General features: G+C 41.6%; 2 protein-coding genes across 17 annotated transcripts; one reads left to right on the forward strand and one right to left on the reverse strand.

The window, feature by feature from the left end:
* The first annotated feature begins 68 nt into the window (after nt 1-68).
* LOC116847628 (protein bunched, class 2/F/G isoform-like) lies at nt 69-4200 on the forward strand. 6 transcript variants are annotated; one of them, XR_004378800.1, is made up of 5 exons: nt 69-2699; nt 2995-3046; nt 3132-3335; nt 3527-3853; nt 3913-4200. XR_004378800.1 is itself a non-coding variant. In XM_032822795.1 (4 exons), the coding sequence occupies exons 1-3, from the start codon at nt 787-789 to the stop codon at nt 3333-3335; spliced, it is 2169 nt and encodes a 722-aa protein (XP_032678686.1). In that variant the 5' UTR covers nt 69-786; the 3' UTR covers nt 3527-4200. The 6 variants fall into 6 exon arrangements, 4 of the variants coding, with proteins under 4 accessions (XP_032678686.1, XP_032678687.1, XP_032678688.1 ...); XR_004378799.1 differs by having other exon boundaries at nt 3925-4200; XM_032822795.1 differs by having other exon boundaries at nt 3527-4200.
* Nucleotides 4201-4387: 187 nt separating this feature from the next.
* LOC116847624 (E3 ubiquitin-protein ligase UBR5) lies at nt 4388-19183 on the reverse strand. 11 transcript variants are annotated; one of them, XM_032822787.1, is made up of 36 exons: nt 18916-19182; nt 17526-17726; nt 16994-17312; nt 16022-16230; nt 15772-15938; nt 15488-15687; nt 15135-15403; nt 14882-15036; nt 14516-14785; nt 14254-14367; nt 13876-14175; nt 13642-13796; nt 13244-13523; nt 13013-13135; nt 12675-12860; nt 12450-12582; nt 12096-12318; nt 11781-12019; nt 11550-11701; nt 11015-11250; nt 10769-10935; nt 10238-10569; nt 9742-10150; nt 9242-9590; nt 8812-9151; nt 8314-8546; nt 7720-8232; nt 7419-7595; nt 6974-7339; nt 6716-6901; nt 6520-6642; nt 6204-6440; nt 5754-6109; nt 5461-5667; nt 4977-5394; nt 4388-4858 (listed from the first exon to the last, which is right to left on the reverse strand). In XM_032822787.1, the coding sequence occupies exons 1-36, from the start codon at nt 18975-18977 to the stop codon at nt 4646-4648; spliced, it is 8619 nt and encodes a 2872-aa protein (XP_032678678.1). In that variant the 5' UTR covers nt 18978-19182; the 3' UTR covers nt 4388-4645. The 11 variants fall into 11 exon arrangements, with proteins under 11 accessions (XP_032678678.1, XP_032678681.1, XP_032678672.1 ...); XM_032822788.1 differs by having other exon boundaries at nt 4646-4858; nt 4977-5355; nt 6228-6440; XM_032822791.1 differs by having other exon boundaries at nt 4646-4858; nt 4977-5355; nt 6228-6440; ... (1 more) ...; nt 12675-12842; nt 18916-18977.
* Nucleotides 19184-19446: the final 263 nt, after the last annotated feature.

Genomic DNA, 19446 nt, shown 5'->3' on the forward strand with positions numbered 1-19446 from the left:
AGAACAGCGCTTGTGTGGACCGCCGCGGATCATGCGGCGGTCGCTCTAGAAACAATCCGTGGCGATTGAGCGAATGAGTCGGCAGCCATTTTTAAACTGCTCACTATATATACAGAGCATAAGGATATGGATAATGGGCCTCGCGTCTCTACATAGTAATGTAAACGAATGACATTAAACGAGGCGTGATTATCCCGAACGAAGGAAGAATCAGACATAACGACGTAGCAAGGCGCGTGAGCAGAGCAGGACAACGCGTCAAGAGAGAAAGATAAAGAGAGAAAGAGATACAGACATAAAAAGAGAGCGAGAGAGAGAGATCGAGGCTAGTTTCGTGCGCGAACGGACGGTGCTCGAGCGAACGCACTCCTTCCCCGTGAAATTAATGTAATGGTGAACTGTCAACACATCTCCAACAGAGCTCTCTCCGGAATATGCCTTTGAGCCGTATCAATTCCGCGTTCTCGGCACAAGTGAAAGCGCGTTCGGTCGATCACCATCAACGGCGGCGGCGGCAGTATTGAGAGAACGTGGGAGCGGAGAGGCAAAAGCAAGGGGAGGGCGATCAGCGCGTGGGATCGCACGCGCGCGCGAACGGTAGAACGCGAGAGAGAGCACAAAGAGAGTGCGACGACGAGCAGCCCGACAACGTGTTCAACAGCAGCAGCAGCAACGGCGACAGCAACGACAACTGCGGCAGCAACAGCGGGAGCAACGATGTCGGTTTTAACATGCGAGAGGACGGCTGCCACGATCGTGTCTCTCAGATGTTAAGTTCCTATAATAATGGCAGATAATGTGCACAGAAAGTCGCACAAGCTGTCGGATGGTGGTAGGAAGATCTCGAACCCCGTGCATCGTACGACCACGGAGACGATCCGCCTGGGCGAGGTAGACAAGTTGCACCAGCCGGTTAGCCTGATCGCGCCGAGCAACGTGACAGCCGGCGGCGGTGGTGGCAGCGGCCAGTGCAATCGGAAGAAGACCTCGTCGTTTCAGATCACCAGCGTCACCGTTGGCTGCCGCATGAGCAATGACGCCGGCGAGGACTCGAACGATGATCTGGACGAGTCGCACACGGAGGACAATTCCGTGGAGCACTCGCGCATCACCGACCTCGACATCGAGACGCCGAGTTACTCCGAGGACACGTTCTCCAAGGAGGACGTATTCTTCAACACGAGCAACGCCGCGCTCAGCACCGCGCCGGTGATCCCCACCAGTTCGCAGTACGGCCTGGCGATCGTGCCGTCCGAGCACGGCGGCAACGTCAGTTGCAATTCCGTCAACGACAGCAACATCGGCACCCTGGACATCACCTCCGTCACCGACAACAACATCATCAACTTGCTGTCTGGCAATGTGAAGCAGGACGCGGATCTACGCGAGGTGCATTCCCACGGCAGGAACGAGCGCTTCAAGGTCGTGAAGATCGAGAGCACGGAACCGTTCAAGCGGGGCCGGTGGACCTGCATGGACTACCTGGACCACACGTCCGTGAATCAGCCAACGGCGATCGGTACGCCGAAGGTGTCCGATCCGAACGAGGTGTGCATATCTTACGGGGTGACCGACAGCGGGATCGTCGTGCCGGAGGCCGCGAGCAAGCAGCCCGTGGTAGTGTCCGACGACAGCAAGACCATCAGTATCGACAGCAATGGACAAGTGACCGCCTCTCACCCGGACACAGTGCACACGTCCATCAGCGTGGCGAGCAACGCCGCGTCGGTGGCGAACGCCAGCTACGCGGTCAGTAACTCGATGCCCCCGAATGTACAGCACAATCCCGCGCAGGTTCCGCCTGGTCAGCAAGCCAAGGTGCAACCAACCGCGCAGATCCCGCAGTACTTTCAGTCGCAGACGCAGCCGATCGCAGCTCAGCAGCAGCAGCAACAGCCGCCGCAACAGCAGCCACAGCCGCCTCAGGGGCCTCCCCAGGGTTCTACGCTGCCCGCCAGCCTGCAGCCTAGCCATCCCAACAGCCTGGGCCAGCCGCAGAGCATGCCTCAGGGCTCGATCCCGATCATCGCGCAGACCAGCGGCAGCAACGTCACGCAGCAACAGCAGGGGATCGCGCACGCCAAGGAGGAGACGTACGTGACGGTGGCGGCCGCGCAGAGTCAGTCCATGCCGGTGCAGAACGTCTGCCAGGCGACGGTGCAGCCGAGCGGTCAGCCGCCGAGCTCCCAAGCGCCGAATATTCTCGTCACGCAACATCAGACTGACGCCGCCTGCCAGCAACAGCAACAGCAGCAGCAGCCACAGAAGCAGATCAGCCAAATCTCCGAGCCACTAACTGCCATACCAGGGATCCAGGGCATGCAGAGTATTCATAAGGTGCCTCCTCCTCAGGCAGCGCCGCAGCAGACCTCGTCGACGATCCATGCCGGCGGCGCGGGGCCGCAGGTACAGTCGCAACAGGTGATGCCCGCCTCGACGCAAATGCAGACGTCCAGCAGCACCGCGCCGGTGCAGATCACACAGGTGCAGGCTGCCGCGGGCTGCCAGAACGTTGTTGCTGGCGGCGGCCTGCAGCAGCCCGGCATCGCGTTCCACCAGTCCGACCCGGAGCAAGAGTCCATCGCGGCTATCGTCGCCAACGCCACCGCGGCTCAGTCCGCCGACGCGACTCTGTTGGAATCGTTGGCTGAAGTGACGCAAGGCAGCGACGAGCATCGTGCCCTCGAAGATAACGAAAGGTACCGATTACACATCCATTCATTCAAGCTATTTAGAAACGTGTCGCGACAATAAAGAGGATAGAGGCGAGCGTTGTAGCTCGAGGGGTACTCGCGTATTATTGATGATGATTATGATGGTGATGATGATGACGGTGATTATGATGATGATGTTAGTGATAACACTGATGATGATGATTATGATGACGATATCTACGGTATCTTTCCAAATTTTTCGTACCTTTTGCTGTAATTCTGCTCTTGTTTATTCCTTTGTTGTATATGGATAAATTTGATGAGTGAGTCTGTATTGCAGTATGTCTGGGACAAGCGCTGTAGCGATTGATAACAAGATCGAGCAGGCTATGGTGAGATGCTACTTTAATAAAGCCAGTTTAATCGCGCGTTACTTCGATGCATGGCAATGCTAGAATAAACTGTAATCTTTTCTAGGATCTGGTTAAAAGTCATTTAATGTTTGCGGTACGAGAAGAAGTCGAGGTACTGAAAGAAAAAATAGCAGAACTAATGGATCGTATCAATCAATTGGAAGCAGAAAATTCAATATTAAAAGCACACGCAACTCCAGAAACTCTGGCTCAATTGAGTCAATCGACAGCAAAATTACCCCAAAACAGTTCAGGAAGTGGTCAATAGGTATCCATTGTACATAAGTTTCTATCGATACTTTGTCAAGCAAATAATGGATAATATAATTATTGTATATAACTTTACGATTTTTAGAAATTTATAAAAATAATGAGATTTATTATATATAAATATATATTAGTATTAGACACTTTTTTTTAAGTAAATTAAAGATAATGAGTTATTTTTTACTATTTCAGTTTACTTTTTAGGAAATATATTTAAAGCTGTAAATTTGAAGTTTCTTTCAAAATGGTAAAATATCATTTTGGACATGTATATTGTTACAATTCTAGACAGAAACTGAGACATATAACTGAGTGCATGCCAAGACTAAGCAGTGTTAGTGACAGAGTTGGCATTATTTTACATTAGAAACACGATTCCCAACATGTTAAAAAGAAGTAACAGTACGGCGGAATAGGCAGCTTAACATTCCTAGATTACTTTTTCCTGTTGTTTTAATGTTTAGCTAATTTAACTTACAAATCTGATCGAATATAGCGTAATTGGCAAGTCGAACGAAGGTAAATATTTATAACAATTTTCGCAGTATTGCTTATAACATACGACGTTTTAATTTCAGTTCATTTTCCAGACCTTCTGTTGATCAAAATAGATATTGGTGGTAAATTTTGCTAACGTTTGTCACTTTTGAATATCAAATCTCATATTTTATAATCTGATATTCGTGTTATAGCCTGGTTTTTAAAGTTATATATAAATATATATATATACATATATATTGTAATCATCAAGCCGATATCCAAGAAACTTACTATTGGTGTGCATCAAAAAACCTGCAATTTCCTGTCAACATCTTATGTTACATTTTAAAAATGCCTAATAAACAAGATTTTTAATTGTATCGTAATTGTCAAAATTCTTAGTGTGAGGTTGCAATATTTTTTTATGAGGAAACATATATATATGTATAAATTATATGAAGGTATAATGAGAGATGTGAAAAGTTCGTTATAACGTATCATTAAATTATCATTTGGGTGGACGTGTGTAGAATGCGAGATACTATCTGGTAAGTAAAAGCATACGACACGCTGTATGGTTTTAGAGAAAATTTTATTCAGTTACTATAAAGACTAAGTATGACACTTTAACATAAAGCCTTACTAAGATCAAGATCGCTTTTTGGAACAATAAAATTCATAATTTATAATTATACCTTATAAATTTATAAATGTTATAAATTTTCTCCTAAAGGAAGGAAAAAAAATAACAGCGTTTAACCTTTGTCTTATATAATTATCGATAATGTGACTTTTTTGGAACTGTTACTCACAAACAGTCACAAAACGAATTCATACAAATCCGAAGTTCTTTGTTTTGATAGCGAGAAGTAGTTTATGTCGTAAAACGTGACGAGAGCTGTACAATGGAACGTATAGTCGAGAGATACATGTGTTCGCGGTTGGTAGGTGCACGTCGTCGGCTGGCCGAATAGTTACGCTAGGCATCGGCTGAAAACCATCTTCGCTCGCCGGTAACGCTGGGGACCCAGTCCAAAAATACACCTGCAGTGTGCATTAATCCGATTTAAGTGCGACACGTTCGAGCGACGATCGCGTCGTCAATTCGTGACAGTTTCAAGCTACAAGTATTAGGATTGTTTAGGATTTGAAGATTTCTTACCAAGTCTTGCCTTTCCACATGGGACATTTTCTCAACGATCGACCACAACCACCTTTTGAATTTAACTAATCTCTCCGTCGATTCTCCCGATTCATCGTTAAATGACGTATACGATATTAGAACCGACACGTTGATGTCACCGACTCCGTTTAAGAGCAATCGTAAGTCCTCGGATGTCAATCCATCGAGTGCACCATCGGGAAGTACATCAAAGACTCCTTCGCGCATGGCGTGCAAGGCTTTCTCCTGCACCTTGATCATACGAACTTCAGCGTATTTCCGTACATAATCGTATACATTGTTCGCGGTTACTTCCACATCACGTCCACTAGGTATGAGTTCGATTGAGCCACCTCCTTCTTCGGGACACAAATCAATACTGAAATGCAAAATGATTCGCTCGGTTGATGGTCCGAGTCTGTCATGTACATGTGGATTATATGTTAAAAAAACTCAAAGGAAACAAAGAGAGAAAGATCGAAACCTGAATGTAAGATCCAACGCAGAGAATAAACTGTTGCTGTCTTTCGTTTCAGCATCGATGACCAATTGTCTCAGGCTTTCGTAAATAACCGAGTCGAAAAATGCAAGATCGTGGAAACGTATAGGCCTTCCTAAGATATATTTAATTACATGGCGATTCAAAAATAACGGGCACAGCTCATTTTGTAAAAGACACAATCCTATGAGTCTGAAAAGTAACAAAAACGTTTCGTGAGATCACACAGACACGACGAGATCTAAGAACCGAGATAGAGTCGGACATTTCAGACTCACCTGCCTACATTCCTGAAGGCATTTAACCGCTCGTAACTGCCTCTGCCTTGTCTTGGTGTATAAAAGCCACGTTTCCCGGGAGAATAGAAAAGTGGTGCGTTATCCTCTGTATCATCTAAAATGCTGTTCTCCATTTTCTTCTTCGCCGCGCACCTTTCGGTTAAGCTAAATACATCGAGGTCCAGCAACGCTTCACTGGTCAAATCCTGGTTGTGACTGTGAATCAACTCGAATGCTTCTTCCACTTTTTGTCGGAGAGCGTCCTCCGAAGCCAACAACATCAGCAATTGAGCCGGTGACAATTCCAGTAACATGCCGGTTATTTTCTCAGCCACTGCTGGGCGTAAGGCGTGCACCTATATCGAGCAAACAATCATATTTGCATAAAACGGAAGATATTCTATAAAAGGAATTCAAGATAACATTTTCTCGATCTTAAATATTTTATACAGGCGTTTGTGTGTGGTATAAAACCTTAGGGTACAGTCTGTCCCCAAGCTGTTGTTGATGCACGGACAAATGGTCGTTGTTAGCATGGTTGATCGTCGGCATGGGATGAGCATTGGACGATGAACTGCCGGATCCCGAGCCGTTATTCCCTTCGATCGCACTCGATGGGTGGAAGGAACGAGCGTCGAAGGACAAGGCTCGACGCGACTCGCGACATTTCCCAGAGGAACGGGTGTTCTATAATAAAAATCGCAGCGATATGTCAGAGCAATGAAACACGTGTCGTCGATTTAACATCACGGTACATTTCACACACCTGTCGCCTGAGATCACGATCGCGATCCCTATTTTTGAGCTTTTGCATCACGTTGAATTGCGTGTATTTATTTCCCACTTGTGCTGCCTCGAGATTCGGAAGCTTCTCGTTCGCGAGCAACGCCTGAAAGTGATAATAATTGACGTAAATATTGTACAGCGGCGACTATTGACTTTTATACTTGGCGCTTACAAACCTCGGCAATCGCGGTGTAAAAGCTTCGTGTTACACCGGATCCTTCGCCGGGTTCATCCTTAAAGGTGACCTTAACTCGATTTACCGCCAAAGGCGGAGTGTTCGTAGCTCTTCTGTTGTATATGTTATATTGTGTATTCAATTCTTTCATTGTCTGCACCAACAGCTGCGTTCTATCTCGCTCCACCTGTTGAGGAAATAAATATAATAAATAATTATTTACATTCACAATCTCACAATGTTCGATGTACTGTCATACCTTAGATAAGGTGATATCCTTTTGCTGTGAGTTTCTAAGTTTTTCCATGTCTCTACGAAATTTGGCTTCTTTCACAGGAAATCCCCCTAATTCGGACACTACGGATCCGGCCTCTAAGCCTACGTCCTCCATGAAAACGCGTCCAAACAAGTCCAACGACAATCGCCATCGTCCTAATAAAATGTTATGTGAAATGTTATTCCCGATCGATGATACCGCTCTGGCAGATTCTACTGGACTTGTCTCTACAGTTTCATGAGCGGATATCTCGTGACTCGTCGCAGCTACTTCCTCGGACACGTTTTGAGTTTCAACAGTCGGGACTACGAGTATCTCAGGCGCGCCAGCTTTATTGGTGCTAGATTCCTACGGAGAAAGAATCACGAAACCGTAGAAATCAGATGTTTATGGGTGTACACACGTACAAGGCAATCGTGATGCTTACCGGTGCAGCTCCAGCTCTAACTATGACGCTTCTGCTTGTTTTGCATATATCTTTGCCTTTAGTGTTCGCTGTATCACCTTGATTATTCGTGGACACTATGATCGGCGCTCTATCAATTTGTTCTGCCACGAGGGACGAGTGACCTTCATTAGCATGACTACAAGATTTTAATTTGTCCTGAAACGATATATACGATAAGTCTAATTCCTTAAAAATGTCACTCGACGAATATCGCACAATAATTCATAGTAAGTACAGGAATATATAAATTTACTTTGATATAATGGAGAAAAAATATTACCACATATTTGACGGAGTTCGAATCACCAGCCGAGACGGAGTTCCTTCTCGATTCTAAAGAGTTGGAAAGTGGTCCTTGTACAATTTGACTAAATGTTGGAGCAGCTAAGACGTTCTGACTGTCAGCGCTACGCGCGGAAAGACCTAATCTTGTGGGTAAACCTTCTAAAGGGTGTTGATTAGATCCACCTGTATGAGAACAAGGCGGTTGTCTCGGTATACCAAAGAGATCTTCGCGTCTCGAGTGAGGTTGTAATAAATGTGGCTGATCAGCTAATGGCAATGCTTCGCTCATGACAGTGTCGAATGGATCTAGAGGCGGGCAACCAAGGCACAAGGTAGAATCTGATCTTTGCAGGAAAGGATGCTTTCTCCCCTTTGGCGTGGTATTGCCATGATTTCCAGACCCGCACATGGGTACTTGTAGTAAATCCGGATAATCCACAGAATCTGTTTCCATGGCAGTCGGTGCTGGCGAATTATATTCCTCACCTTCGTCATTATCATTTTCATCCTGAAGCGAGGATGCGTTTACGTGATACGTTGCATTTGCAAAAAACCAGTCATGTACGTAGGGTAGAGAAGCTTCACCGACCTGATCATTCCAACCCGAATAGTTGGACGATTCTTTTTGAGCTTCTCCTCTGGAGGTAAGCGGCTCTGAGAGAGAACGCATGTAATATACAAGCGCATCGAATACGTATGCGACATGTCTCAAAGCAGAGACATCTAGGACTGGTAAACTGTCCCTATGTTCACTGTTGTGGGCACGCATTAAAGACAGACAATATGATAAAAATTCACGTCTTGCCGAGTGTGCATCACCACCTGAAACACGTTGCAATGTTAATCTTCGTCATTGATTGAAGCTGCGCGTGAAACTTGCATAGATCTTATCGGGCAATATAATCATAAAAATAGCATATCTTGAAAGACAGAATAAAGTGTATAACCAGTATTAAAATATAGTTAAAATTAAAAGAAAAACTTTCTAATATTCGCGGTACCCATAAGTAATCAAGTATTATATTTCGTTTTGAAATACTTGGTCATACTTATAAGTACCCCTAATAAAATAAATCACAACGCGAACCTTCACGTTCCCTACTGCTTCTTGGAGGCTCGCCAACGCCTGCAAAACCAACGGTGAGTCGTGTTGAAGCTTGAGGAGTGGAGATATTCGAGCTCGTAGCGATACCACTGCGAGGATTCCGACCTGTGTTTCCCTGGAGAGTCAATGAGAGCGCGGCTGTATTCAACAGACCAGTAAAGTTACCACCCGACAGAGATGGAGCGTTATTCAGAGGGTGTTCTGGATGAGTCGGGTCCGCACTGCGTGTCAGAGATACCCCAAATCGCAACTGCGCCTCTGTAGCGTCCATCACCGTGAGCAACCAATCCCAAGTGGGTTTCAGATGCGCTTCTAAGTACGTCTGTACAATAGAAATAATTGTTACTTTCCGGCTGTGTGTATATGCATAAATACGACGTCGACAATATTAATGGCGGAATAATTTGCACACCTGTAAGCTTAGAGCGTCTTGGAAAGAGATCTCCATCAATCGCGGCAAAGTAGGTGCTAGATTTTTATAATCTTGCATCATAACCAAAAGATCGGCGATTTGTCGGATAACAATACCAAATGCTCGCGCCAGGCAACTAGCAGTGGTCCCCATAGTTATAGGTTCTTGCGCCGTTGCGACGGCCGATGTAGTCGTGGTTCGTCTTAAAGATGTAGGATCGATAAAAACCAGGTTACTTCCACCTGACACCCGTAATCCTGCTGTACGCGTACTCAATTCACGATTGCGTATTGCCCATTGCATAGATACAGGCGCAAGATTATTTCGATGCAAATGACCGGAAGATCCACTGAAACAACACGTATCGCATTTTGAACATCTCAAATATTCTCCCGTTATGATTGTTCACGTGAATCGCGCGTCTATTAATGATGAAAGTAAAGAGACCAAAATATACGACTCGGTTTGTATACGTTTGAAGAAGATTTGAAATAGTTTACCTTCTGCGCTCTAATTGCTCGTCACTGATCTGAAACTCCTCGTTATCCTGCTCATCGGTTTCTCCTGCCTCACTCTCGTCATCTTCTTGTTGACTTGATTCTCCTGACTCATCTTCGGGGAACAATAATATCGATCCCATTCCACCGTCAGAGCCAGCAGTCGCGCCAGTTTGTACGCTACGTTGCGCCGACGCTGCATCTTGGTTGCTATGATTGTCATCCGAATCTGACTCGGTCTCGGCTTCTGCTAAAAGATCCAATTCTGTGTCTGATTCGCCATCCCCAGCCTGTTCCTCGCCCACACCACCGACATTCGAGTCAACTTCGCCAAGTGGTTGATTGGCAACGTTTCCAGAGACACCCGATTCCTCGTGTTCACTTATATCGCCGTCCATATCCATTGGTACTTCTGTGCGTAATTAATAGGATTTTTATGTGATCGAAAACTCACGATGTCATGCGCTATATCATGTGCTAAAAGAGATTTCTTACATACCTTCTCCACCTTCTGTTTCGTCTACAGTAGAAACATCTCTTGCGATCGTTATATTATTATTTCCCTGTTGTGTTTGCAACGCTGCATTCAATGTCTGTGAACTGATACCACTATGAGGTATTAGAGGTTCTATAGAAAATAATTCTTCTGAACCATTGATTACTTCGATAGCAGAACTTGTTAAGGTGAACGGTGCGGTTGGACGCGCTACGCCTAATCTGACTGGTGCTATCAGTGAATCCGCTGTTTCACATAACTCTTCTACGGCTAGTTTGATCAGTGCTTGGAAAACTTTTCGACACTTCATTAGAGGTTGTGAAGCTTGACTAGCACTGAAAAAAAAAGAGGAAACATTTTTTTCGATATTACAAAATGTAATTGGATAATTAGTAATTGTGCATATTGATACATTAAATTGGTTATGGAGTTTTGATTTCTTAAAAGATTTAATGTTTACACACACATATATATACACGCAACTGGTCTCTGAGTTAAAATATAAATATTAAAAAATATATGAAAAACGCCCACCTTCGTCTCTTTGTCGTGTTTGGTGCCATTTCTATGGTGAAGATAACAAATATACGTGCCACGGATCTCACAAATCGACGAGCCACATTATTTGCTTCCTCCTGTCGTCCAGGCACAGATTCGTCTTGCAATTCTCTGATTAGAGTGGAAAGCAATGTGTCAAGCATCTGTTAATAATATAAAATTTATTAGCTGGTTTGATATAACCTGTATATGCGTGTTGCATAGTTCGGCTGTTCTACTTACTTCAGCACTACATTTAACAAGTAAGGAATGCGTGAATTTGTCTAGTAATGCAGTACCACTCTGGCGACACAATTGGCCTTGGTCACCGAACAACTGATCGGTACCGTTCTCAGAAACGCCCGACATGATCATACACTGTACAGCTGGCCAATCATTCAGCAATCTCTCCAAAGCCTTTCGACTAAATCGAGGGGGCTCCAGATCATGATCTGGCATGTCTGAATCTGCACCTAAACCTACAGAATAATTTTATATAAAACACATACAGTAAATAAAAAAAGTATTATACATATATGCTATCTTTTTTGAAACAATCTTACACGAAAAGAAAATCTGTTGTCACAATGTATTTCACATCTTAATACAAATAAAATAATTTTAATATATATATTTTTTGCAGTATTTTTCATGAAAAATTTATTTAAAAAAAAAATTAGATGTGTAAATACTATTTTTATTCACACTTGAGAAAACACAACTTGTAGTCTTTATATTATGAAAATATTGGTATAAAAATTGGTATACGTGCGCGTACAGTCAAGCATTACTGGAGAGAGCATACCGTCCGAAGTCGGTGCTTTACGGCCGGCAGAAGTCGATCGTTGTCTAGGTGCTGATCTAAATTGGCGTTGCTCAACCAGTTGTCTTCCAACTGTTTGCACTAAGAATAATAAGATACTTTCACCCCTAAATAAAATAAGACATAACATTAGCTGAGGAAGAATCGTATATGACATGTTTATTGTGAGCCATTTGTAAAGTTTACCGTGAATTAATCTTAGTAGCAAGATCAGTGTTGTTCACAAGACGGCACAGAAGATCGTATCTCGCAGTTTGATGCCCGGCAATAAGAGCGCGACATTTACATTTCTCCCAACAGTCACAATATGCTGTGGGCGAAGTTCTTTTGAGCTTACAATCGTGGCCTCTGTGGCATACACGAGCACATTCGGTGCAGCAGCACAATGAGCCCGTCAAACCACAAGTTCTACACTCAAATATGTCCTTAAAAAACAGAAGTATCTCGATCAGTAAAAATACGGAACAAGCTTCTCTTTTATGTAAAGTACGCATAAAATACCTGGTTAATGTGTTCGGCTCCGGTCCACGTAAAACTACATGTATCATTGCAACAAGTAACAAATAGCGGAGATAGATCTGGACTGGCGTCGGATGGTAGTATCATGGCCGAAGTATCTTTCGCGTCTCTGCCCACTCTTTGTATGGTATCCAATAAAATAAGGGCCGCATGATATGCGCGAACAGATACGGCGAGCATAAGTGGCGTTTGCCCTTGAGCATCCCTATTTGTGTGAGAAAAAAAAAATAAAAAATATATACGTGAAAGAAATTGTTAATTCCATAAATTTAATGTCGCTTGTACATATATAGACTATTTCTCGCTTCAGAAAAGATATCTAAATTGTGATCATACTTTGCCGTTAGCAATTCCCTCATATGTGGTGCTAAGATAATACTTTCACACATATATTTCAAAATGAGTAATGCGTTGTGTCGCCTCTCCACAGAATCTATGATGTACGTATTACTAGATGCAGCTCCGACACCTTAACAAGGAATATGATACATTAAATCAGATATTGTTACGTACACAAATTTGCCTTACAACTAGCATAGTGCACAAACTAATTTCACTCACCAGATTTGTTCATCATAGATATACTGGCAGCACCAATGCTTAACAAACTGTCTTCCTCTCCTGATGTATTATCAAACGCTTCAGGTGGCCAACTTAACGTTGGGATTGGTTCTTCGATAGGTGCTGAGGCACCATCTACTGTATTCGACACTAATTCACGTTCGATAACTACAGGCAATTGAATGACTAAAGTGAATGAAATAAAATTTTAATCAAATTAATTCATCACAGTATCAAAATGAAGAGTGACTCTATTATTACTATTATTACGCAGTCATGTTATATATAATGATTACTTGAAGATTTTATTAGACTCAGTACAAATATACATTACATACCTTGTTCGGTTTCTTTGTTAGAAGTTGGTGAACACATATTAACGCAAGCATGAAGTATATTCCGGTTGCCATCGCAGCGTTCTTTCAGTATTATTTGAATTTGCGAATATGTCAAGCTACTCTCTGTAAAATGTGTTCAATCTTTCAATATATATATATATGTGTGTGCTTATTTATAAACTTCAGCATACACAATGCAACAAGTGAGAGATTATACGTCTGTGTACTTACTTAAATCTTGCTCCAAATTACAGAACACTTGTTTCACACTTTCGTAATCGCACCGCAATATGCGCGGCAAGAGCACAAGATTGTCAAATGCCAATGCAATAACTGCCACTTGATTTTTTAAATTGTTCGAACAGATGGGAATTGGAATAGTTGCCGCACCGATGCAATTTACGGGAACTAAATCCAACCAATTCGGATCGCGAATGGCGTCGGCGCAATCTTTCGCAATTGGGTAAATAGTATTATTTCCATCTCGTAAGATCATAGAACATTCGATATTCTGAAATATAAAAGTCCATAGAATCTTCTCTTTTCAAGACTCACATGTGTATAAAGTACTTTGTCTACTATTTCACTTATAAATACTTATATATATCCATGCGATGGATGCGACATACCTCTCCTGCACTTGTGAGATTAATGTTTTGAGGTTGCAAACCCAAAAACGACGAGATATCAGACGGAATATAACAATCCTGTACATATCTCCCTGTACTTAAATTGTAGACAACATAACTCAGCTTGTTTCCGCTCTTTAATATAGCGTGAATGCCTGTAAATACATAGTTTTCGTTAATTATGGTGAGAATTTGTTTCTATATTTATTTAAAAATAATTGTTCATGTCCTTACCTTGTCCATCGGTCGATATAGTTAATAAACTATCATTCGAACCTTCCACAATGTTGACTCTTCTAGGTGTTCTTTGGAAACAATCCGGAGCTCTTGGATTCAACGATGATTTAATTACTTGTAGCTCATCTTTACGTAAAAGTCTACAGTCAGCTAATAGCTTCATTGGTTCTTCCGCTGTAAGATCTTTAAAATCTGATGTACTAAAATCCTTTTCTTTGATTTCCTTTTCTTTCTCCTTCGAATCTTTTGAGAAGAATTTGACAGCTACATAGCAACCATCAACTTTGATAACTTTCCCTATTGTAAAATAAAATACATCAATAACATATGAATTGATTTCAAAGAAGATAACAAGTACAAAGCAGAAAGTCATACCGATAGGTACAGTCTTGACGTCTTCGACGAAAACGACATCTTTTAATTGCCAATCTTCCTCGTCCTTTCTCTCAGATTCTCCTTCACTCCGAGGTGCCATACGTTTCTGCCGTTCTAAAATTACACATTGTTCTGTGAGTAATTTCATTATTGATCACATAAAACATTTCGATAGTCAACTTCGCTTTTCTTAGGAACATGTAACTCATATTTTATTAAATCTCATTATTCATCTTATTATTGAATATAACTCATATCTTACTGTGACTAGTTGTAATGCTGCCAGTATCACTACAAGTGCTTGAAGCTGGTGACGGTGGCGGTGGCATATCGAGCCTATCGGCAGTTTCCTTGTGATTTGCCTTGTTCACAACTCCCGTGCTACCATTCCCGTTGGACTCGCGTTTGTCGGTGTTAGTGTTAGGTAACAGAGTGCCAGCAGGTAGTATCTTAAATCTACATGTAGCATCCACGTTCCACGCTGCAGAAAGTAATTGTCCAACTTTTGGTACGCCGTTAGCTATTGTGAATCCTGGAATATAAATTGCGCAATTTGAAATCATCACGTCTAATGCTATATTTCAATCAGTTTGCAAAATAATACATAGTATCTTGAGCAAGATCTCACCAATAGCTCCTGGCTGATAAACCGGACTATTTTTCATGCACACGTGCGTTCCGTAACTGATGTCACTCGACGGTACGGTAGATGGTCTGTGCTTGCGTGATTTAGCCTTGTACTTTTCCCAGAGTTTTTTACGTTGCGCAAATGGTAAAACACCCCTGAAAAAAAGCATTATGGCACATAAACAATCTCGATCCATTATGCTGCGCAAATAGATTTACGTGCGAACTAATGTTTAGAGAGAGAAGTCACTCACCACCAATATAACGTTCCACTTTCAAGTCTTGCGACAGTGTACAGAGCACACGTATGAAGCGACACGATCTTATCCAGAGTAAACTCAGTGAAAGCTTGCGCCGGATGTTCAAGACGAGAAGCAACATGTCCTAAAAGTTCATCGAGCCAAGTCGCTACCTTGCCAGTCTCCGTACTGACGGAACACCGAATCGCCGTAGCAGATATATTAATTATCTTTTCCGTCGTCAATGCTAGAGGAATGGTCTTCGGATGGTGAACATTTGGATTCTGTAAAAAAAAAAATTGAAAGATGTAATAAACGCGACATGTACATGAACGAGGACATAGTGACGATATAAAGTTTGTAAGTACCTCTGCATTCTTATATGGTTCCGATTCGGTCCATTTCCATTGATACAACTGTCCCGACACAGAAACTGCGATTAGTTCGCTATAAAGTGCTGAAATTTGTACAAAACGGGGCACTGGATCGCTACTTCGATCGTGCCACCATTCCAGCTCTTCGGATATCCATAAAGGGCTCTGTGAAGCTAACTCTTTCTTCTTATTATCTGGAATACGTAACACGTGAAGAATTACAATTCTGTTTGCTTAACTGAGCACATTCGATTTTTATGTGCTGTCGCACAACATACCTGAATCCTTCTCCCACGAATCTTTCAGAGCGGTTTCCAACCAACGACGCGGGCCATAATATTGACGATCTCGCCATCTACTAAAACTATCACGATCTCTATCCCTGTCGGATGAACGTTCGCCCTCACGATCATTGCTTACTAATCGACGTGAAGAACTTCCACGACTGAAAGCAGTAACGATATCATTTTAGAATATATAAGCGAGAAAAGTACATATACTTATAACGATGTATATTGCAAAACTCACTTCCGCATTCCTGTGTAACCAAACATATCTTCCGAGAACATAGAATCAGCGTCAATTATAACTGAATGTTCGTTGCTAAAACCGCCATCCAAAAGGGATATAAGATCTTCCGGGACATAACTATCAGCCGCGTCTTCCGCATCATCACCTTCTTCGTCGTCTCGTGATAAAAGATTGTTTACCGCTAAGTTTACGTCTAGATTTGTACGCTGCAAATATAAAATAATAATTATTTCGTTGAATCACGTTATCTTCTTATTGTTATTATTTCCTCATTATCGCATTTAAAGTGATCAGATTTCTCATCTCTAAATTCGTAACACTTCATAAATATGTGAAAGGGAGAAGAATCACTGAAAATGTTACATATAAAAGTGATCTCAAGAAAATTCACAGCTCTGATAAATATAGTAACTTTGTTTTTCTTTTTAATTTTACATAAGGATACTAACAATTTTATCTTAATAATATTTCTATTTCCACTGTAGTAGATCTTTGTAGTTGTTGAATTATTTTTCATACATCTCTAAATAAAATATTGTTTTATATATATAATATTTATATGTTATAATTTAATATACACAAAATTATAACATATAAATATTATATATATAAAACAATATTTATAGACGTATGAAAAATAATTCAACAACTGCAAAGGCCTGCATAGCGTAAATAGAAATATTATTAAGATAAAATTGTCAGTATCCTTATGTAAAATTAAGAAAACAAAGTTACTATATTTATCAGAGCTGTGAATTTTGTCGAGATTATTTTTTATCAGAAGCATTTTAAGAATCCTCTGAGCCGGAATATACCGAGAGTTTGGTCGAATTCGAAGTAAATCGGCGTCGCGGACAGCATTAAAAAAAACTGGATCAAAGGGTGAAAAAACGGGACTTCTGATCACTTTGTGTCGTACCACATTCTTATTGCTATATAAACAAATATAAACAAAACGTATTCGGAAACCTGTAATTCTCGGATGATTAGATTACGACTTTTTCCTTGCAACACCACTTGTGCCTGCGATATAAGATCTTCTGGCACAAAGGGAGCTGGCACAGACGCGATAGGACGCGAACTGCTGCCGCTCCCTCCTCCCATGATCACTCCTGGCGGTCCTATACGACCACCGCCGCTGCTACCTCCACCACTGCTACCTCCACGTATCGCCGAACTACGCATAATACGTGCTCGCGAACGCGATATGCCTGCTCTACTACCACTGCTACTGCTTCCATTCCCATTTGGTGTGGAATTAGAATTTCCAACATGGCTTTTACTCGTACTACAACAACATCAATAACGACATCAATAACATACTTTCCATCCAGAGTGAAATATTAGGCCTATTCTTTGTAGCTGCACTGCTGAATTAGTGCAACAAGTTAAAGTGAGAAAATGTATATTTGTCTCACTTCAATATATTGCATCAATTCAACAGTGCAGCTACAAAGAACAGGCCTATTAAACCGTCACGTTTTTTCTCTCCCTTACTTACTTTCTGTTAGGTTCACTTTTACTCAAGTCCAATCTATCGGATAGTACAGTAAATGCAACTCTGCAAATTCTATTGTCCTCTGTGAGGAGAGCAATATGCGTTGGTCCGACTACAACACGTTTTATCGACACTTTCAACCCATTGAAGGCTGGTGGTGTTACGTATCCATATCTGTTTATTTTATCTGCTACTTCTCGTAGCCTAAAAACATTTTTAGAAATGATTGGATAAGTCCAATTTATATTTTGTTTAAACTATATTTTTTTGTTAACAAAAATTGGTATTATCATTTCTTTTAATCAAAGATTGATGATGCTTCACTTTCTTATTAATCTTATGACTGAATTCGAGCAAATAAAAAATGAAGTTTTTCACCTTGATACAATTGAAATATCTTATTCATTTCTGAATCTTTAAAATTACTTACTCTCTTTCAATTTATCATTTAAAATAAAACTCGCTCATTCTAAGATATTCTTCATAGAATGTTTAAGAGACAAAAGTTAAATATTGCTAATAAAGTTTTCATATAAAGTAAAATTATAAATAGTTTTTATATAAAATAAAATTATAAATATTAATATATGATTCATTAATAATACTTGAAATATGTAAATAAATAAATAATCTACAATTAACATTTTTATATCTTTTATTTTTGTGTATGGGATATGGTTTAATTTTTTATATTTAGTGATATAATTTATGTGCATTTATTACATTAATGTATTTGATTAGATGTTTATGCATGAAGCAACATTTTTGGTTTACTAAATGAGTGTACCTCTGTGAAATAAATAAATATATAAATAATGTTCTTACATATATAAAATATATTTTTATGACTATGGTATTACAATGTTTTATGAAATATTACTGCGAATAGACACTGAGCGCAATTGTTGGCCAGCTCGATTAGCTCTTAGAAACGCATCTGGCTGACTAATAATATTAATCGGAATCATTAAGAAAACGACAAGTTATCAATGACGACCCGATTCCGACATATCCACGGTGACAATATGTTTACTGTGCATATCGTCGCATATCCTATGGTTCGCGACAATCGGACGTTACACACGCATCGCCCTCGCCAACGTATTCGATATGCACGCATTATAAAACGATCACTTGGCGTCGAGTTTATAGGTTGCCATTAAAGAAGAAAGTGTGATATCATCTTATGAATACGTGGACAAGCGTAAGACGCGTGCTCGTCGTGCATATGCATGCAGATAAGCACGATAAGCCGGGGAACAGGAACGCGATCGGATGTGCGTAGCGCGATGCGAAACTTCGGGAAGAAGGGAAGAAGTGATGAGATCGGATGGAAGTACACATACTAAAGAATGCGCTAATGGAAAACCGATAGTGGATGACGACTCCATACCTGTCGTTGAGCTGGTCGTCCGTCCCTGGGAGGGGATGTACGACGAAATGAATCGAGGACATAATGTATCAGATCGATGCTCGCTCTCGCGGTTTTAGACGCCTTTTATCCTTAATGTACACAAAAATTCATTGCACCAGCAGAACACGATGGTCAGCCATGTTTCCGAAGAAACATCCAGTTACGTGTTCGCGAAGACGAATATGGACGACCCCACTGTTACGTTCCCAAACGCACGAGCGGTCGCGCCACTAGTAGACTCTTGTCAGATCTGTTCTTTATAGATATACTGATGGCTCCTGCACACAGGATGCGGTAACGCCTGCCGCACGGCGGAAATCCGCACGACAGCCAATCAATATGTTGTTTTTCCGTAAGAGCTAGAAGATTACTACAGAAAGCAGCATATTAATTGGCTGTCACGCGAACTTCCACCGCGCGGCAAATGTTACCGCGTTCTGTGTGCAGGAGCCATAAGAGCCATTGCACAATTCCAGGCTACAGACAATAGGAATAAACATTAGCCATTAG

Source organism: Odontomachus brunneus, unplaced genomic scaffold, assembly GCF_010583005.1.
Source record: "Odontomachus brunneus isolate Ranch 3 - 2012 unplaced genomic scaffold, Obru_v1 Obru_scaffold_082, whole genome shotgun sequence".
In the NCBI taxonomy this organism is placed as follows: Eukaryota; Metazoa; Arthropoda; class Insecta; order Hymenoptera; family Formicidae; genus Odontomachus; species Odontomachus brunneus.

What these genes read in the sequence shown, in the direction of transcription:
- LOC116847624 (XM_032822780.1), bottom strand. Translation starts at nt 18,977, where the DNA reads ATGTCCTCGATTCATTTCGTCGTACATCCCCTCCCAGGGACGGACGAC. An exon ending in TTGTTAAATGTAGTGCTGAA is followed by an intron (nt 10,936 to 11,014) that starts GTAAGTAGAACA and finishes TATTATTAACAG; the next exon opens with ATGCTTGACACATTGCTTTC. An exon ending in ATCGTGATCTCAGGCGACAG is followed by an intron (nt 6,441 to 6,519) that starts GTGTGTGAAATG and finishes TTTTTATTATAG; the next exon opens with AACACCCGTTCCTCTGGGAA.
- LOC116847628 (XM_032822795.1), top strand. Translation starts at nt 787, where the DNA reads ATGGCAGATAATGTGCACAGAAAGTCGCACAAGCTGTCGGATGGTGGT. An exon ending in GCCCTCGAAGATAACGAAAG is followed by an intron (nt 2,700 to 2,994) that starts GTACCGATTACA and finishes TCTGTATTGCAG; the next exon opens with TATGTCTGGGACAAGCGCTG. An exon ending in ACAAGATCGAGCAGGCTATG is followed by an intron (nt 3,047 to 3,131) that starts GTGAGATGCTAC and finishes AATCTTTTCTAG; the next exon opens with GATCTGGTTAAAAGTCATTT.